We start from the raw sequence: 4774 nt of genomic DNA, 5'->3' as shown, positions 1-4774 counted from the left end.
TTCCAAAGCAACAATAGAAGATCTAAAACAAACAATAAGATGATAAGGGCCGGGGGAGAAAGCAATTAAGAAGAAAACAAAGGCCGACATCTGTCTGGAAATCAAATTCCACAAGTGACGTACACAACAGGTGACACATAGGCTTGGAGTACTAGAGCCTCAAGGAGAGATCGAGCTTGGTGTTATCTTCATCATCACAAGGGGTGGATGAAGAGGGATCCTTGTTATCATCGGCGGCGGGAACCTGGGGAGGATGGGAGGCCCTCTGCCAGTTGAGAAGATCTATTGTCTCACTGGAGCCAACCGAGGGGTCGCTGGCGGCGGAGATTGCCCTGCTGGTGCTCATGGTTGCCAGGTAGGGGAGGTCGGAGGCGAAGCGAGGGACTCCACAGGAAGCAAAGCTCTCAGGGAGGTCGGCAGGGAAGCGACGACCGGGAGAGAAGGGTTTGCAGGAATGCGACGCGATGGGGAAGGGAGGTGGGCTCGGATAGTTGGCGGGGGTGGAGTCCGGTAGCAGGTAAAGTTGGGAGCTCCATCCAATGCTTCTCTCCTTCTTGTGGGCATTCTGGTGGCCTCCGAGAGCCTGGGACTTGAGGAACTTCTTGTTGCAGAAGAGGCAAGGGAAGAGCCTCACGTCTCTGGCGTCACGACCGGAAGGTGAGGAGAGGTGAGAGGATGGTGCCAAGGTGAGGGAGCAATCGGGAGATGAGGTTGGGGAAGGTGGGGTTGGCTCTTGGGGTGGAGGTTCCATTTTTGCAATTTGGGTTGCAGTCTTTTCCCGAAAGTGGACATGGAGTTTGGCAGGGAGGATTAGTGTTTTATGTAGGGGGGGGATGATGACCCAATAGCGTGCCTTCTTTCCAAAAATGCCACTCAAAGATGAGATGGGGATGGCATCATCCCCTTTTGGAATGAACTTTCGTAGTGAAAGAAAAAATATTTTTTTTTAAAAAAAATTCTTTTTGACCCTCTCAATTTTGTACATCTTGCATGCACAACCAAACGCATTTTAATTTTTTTTAACAAATCTATTAACATAGTTTTCATTACAATCTAAGCTTTCCATCTATCCTTCCTGAGTTGTCATCAACGGCCATCTAAAAATGACTAAAATACCCCCATCACATATTTAAAATTTATTTTTTTTTATTTTTTATTATTTTTTTTGAGAGAAAGATAGATGTCGATAGACATAGGTAAGCCGGGCTATCCATTACATGGCTCGATTCGATACGAATTGCACGATCCGACTACTATAGTAACGGGCCATACCAGACACGGTCCGTTAGAAGGAGTCGGGTTAGACGAGGGTTTGCGGTCCGTAGCCCATAAGGATCTGGGCTCTAGCACAGCCAGTGGGCCAAGCACGATACGGTCCGACGTGGTCCAGACTCGATCCAAGCACTGCACGACCCGCGTGCTAACCTAGTTCTTTTTTTAAAATTTAAAAAATATTATTTTCTTTATAAATTAAAAAAGAATTAAGGAGCAAAATTAAATATAGATGTTGAATTTTTTTTGTAAAAATAAAAAACCGCCTTGTAATGATAGAGGGTTTGGCGTAGACTCATATCGGTTTATTAATAACAATCAAAATAATACAAAGGAGGGAGGGCGGCTAGGTCTGACCTCTAGAATATAATGAGAAAAAGAGAAAAAATAGAGGTGACTCACTTCAATAATTAAAAGGTACCATCAAGGGAGTGGCCTGGTGGAACGAGTCTTGGCTTCCATGCAAGTGACCTGAGTTCGAGTCATAGTGGACGCTGGGGCTTCAGTTAAATGAAAGAAGTGAATAACTAGGAAGGAGTTGATCGTCACTGGTGGAACGAGTCTTGGCTTCCATGCAAGTGACCTGAGTTCGAGTCATGGTGGATGCTGGGGCTTCAGTTAAATGACAGAAGTGAATAACTAGGAAGGAGCTGATCCTGACAATCTGGGTGCGAGTATTGGAAGCACTTTCTAGTCTGCCAAACCTCGATGGGGCTGAGGTAACGTACTCACCTTTTGGGTCTACCTGTATGGTGGAGAGGAGGATCCTTCTCCAAATTATCCTTCGAATCGAACATTCTCCAATAGGGTTGGGAGCCTTATGGTCACGCCCAGAGGAGTTAACAATGTCAGGATGCCCCTCTCCCAATCCCTTTTTTCTACCAAAAAAATAATTAAAAGATAAAAACTAAAAAAATATAAATATAAGAAATTAATATTGAAAATCTTATGGATCGTCACATATAAAATGACTCTCATCAAAAGATGCCATATCTAGATATGAGTTATGTAAATAATAAAAACTAATCAAATGGAAAAATTAAGTAGAGATGGGTGGAGATTTATGAGCTTCCTCTTGTACTCCTCAGGACTTTAACAAGGACCTCCAAAGCTCTAATAGATAGACTAATCCTCCTCTTGTGTAGCACTTGAATACTTGTTAATTGCTGATTGCTAAAATATTGAATACTTGCTAAATATTACTAGAAGAGAAGGAAGAGTGGTAATAGAGAAAGAGAGGAGAATTGATTTGGTGTAGTAAAAATGGAAGGGGGGGTATTTATAGAAATCCTAATATTTTTATTTTTTTAAATTATCTCTAAAATTAGCCGTTTTATGGTCGTTGGGAGATTAAAATGGTAAAAAAGTACAAACTAACCGTTCTCTAACCTAAAAAATAAAAAAATATATATGAATTAGTCATTATGGGCTATATTTGGCTCGTAATGGCATTAAACGGGCCATGCCTGGCACGATCTGTAATGGCACTAAATGGACCGTGTCTAGCACGATCCATAACGGACTGAAATGATCATGCCAGACACAACCTGTTTGGGTTGCTTTTTTTTTTGAAAAAAAAAACCATCTATCAGGCCCATGGGCCTGACGGGCCACGTACCGTGCCCCGTACAGCCCGTCAGACCCCAAGCTTAGGCCGTGGCAGACCAAGGTTCGGGCTAAATGGGCCGTGTTTGAGATTATATCATACACCATATCACAGTGCACCCACCAATCATGCTTCTCGGTTTATATGAGCCCATGCATTTTGCGCTCATCTCAAATTATTCTCCCGCGTATAATTATATAGTTTGTTACTGTGGTGCACTACTGATGTGGTGCGCGTGTTGCAAGATATAGTTTCTCCCTCGAATCACCCATCTCCTTCCTCCATAATCTCAGAACTTAATCCCCAACGAAAAGCCACCTACCAATCTCAATGGAGAGGAACAAATTCATAAAAACATATGTCATCTACTTATAAGTGAAGCATTCTGAAACCCACCAGTTCATTCTTCCTCGATTGAGCTTCATCTCCTTCTCCAACTCCGGTAAATCCTATTGGCTACTTGATGCCTCACCACCCCTATGGGATGCCACACATGAGCCCTCTCCTCTCTTCTTGTCATAGCCCAAGCCCAAGCTAGATTAACAGACCCAAGCCCAAAACGAAAAAAAAAAAAGATGTAAAAACCGGGAAGAAGACTCCCGGTAGGAGTCTTCTTCTCCGGCGAGACCCAAGCACATTAGGAGTCCTAGGATCCCTCGAAATCCTAGGACCCTCTATAAGAAGGTCTCCCCTCTCTTTAGAATCGATCCATCGGCCTCTTCTCCTTCTCTTTTTCTCCGATTTTTCCGAAGAAGAGCCGCGGGCACTGTTGGTTTCTCACCGTGATTTCTCGCCGGTGAGGTCACTGGAGGCCGAGGTGAGTCTCCTTCTTCTTCCCCTCTTTCTTCTCCTTCCTCCCATGCTCCTGTACGCGGCTGCCGGCGACGAGTGTCGTCGATCTACAGTCGGGAAAGAGACTATGTTTTTGGGTCTCTTTTCCTTGAATTTTCCGGCGCCGGTGATCGGAATCAATCACCGGCCATACTCCTCCGTGACCGGGGGAGTGGCCCCCGTCGGCCGTCGGCCTCCGCCGTGGCGGCCATGGCCCGAACGGCCGATCAAGGCCGGAGGATGCCGGTCCTCTGTTCCGGCACGGGAAGAACCAAGAAAAAAGAAGAAAAGAAGAAAAAAGAAGAAAAAGAAAAAGAAGAAAAAGAAAAGAGAAAGAAGGAAAAAGAGAAAAAGAAAAGGAAAGAAAAAGAAGAAAAAGAAGAAAAAGAAGAAAAAGAAAAGAAGAAAAAGAAAAGAAAAGAAAAGAAAGAAAAATAATAATAATAATAATAATAAATATATATATATATATATTTATATATATATATATAAGTAAGTAAATAAATAAATAAATAAAAAAAATTAAAATTGATGAGAGAGAGAGTTTCTCTCTCTTCTTTCAGTCTGAACCCTGACTTTCTCTCTTTGAAATTGGACTTTCTCTCTCTACTTTCTCTCTCTAGAATTTTCTCTCTCTAGGATATTTCTCTCTCTTGATGGATTCCTCTCTCTCTAAAGTTATTCCTCTAGGATTAGCGTAGTGGGAGGTCTCATCTGATGATTTTGATCGAGTTTAGGAAAGAGTCGATTTTAAGTGAGGTTTTGAATTGGGATTTGTTTAGATTTAATTTTAAATTAAAATTAATGTAAAAATATAATTTTGAATAATAGGCACGGAAGAATCACCTAGAAGTTAGTCGATCTGTTCATTCAGTGCTCCGTGAAAGGTAAGTAATGAATCATCTTCTCGAGATATTTCATATTTATTCTGAAAATAAATAATTATTCTCTGAAATTATACATGATTTATGAAATTATGTTTTGAAAGAAAAGTGCTTTTGAAATGTTATGGTATATCGATTTATGCACATGTTTAGTGAAAGATTATGATATATATTATGGTAC

The 4774-nt window shown here is 41.9% G+C and overlaps 1 protein-coding gene across 1 annotated transcript; it reads right to left on the bottom strand.

The window, feature by feature from the left end:
• Nucleotides 1-832, bottom strand: LOC105059567 (uncharacterized). Its single transcript, XM_010942904.3, has one exon. The coding sequence runs from the start codon at nucleotides 749-751 to the stop codon at nucleotides 152-154; it is 600 nt and encodes a 199-aa protein (XP_010941206.1). The 5' UTR covers nucleotides 752-832; the 3' UTR covers nucleotides 1-151.
• Nucleotides 833-4774: the final 3942 nt, after the last annotated feature.

Source organism: Elaeis guineensis, chromosome 2 (assembly GCF_000442705.2).
Source record: "Elaeis guineensis isolate ETL-2024a chromosome 2, EG11, whole genome shotgun sequence".
Lineage (NCBI taxonomy): Eukaryota > Viridiplantae > Streptophyta > Magnoliopsida > Arecales > Arecaceae > Elaeis > Elaeis guineensis.
This window is presented reverse-complemented; position numbering and strand designations above follow the sequence as displayed.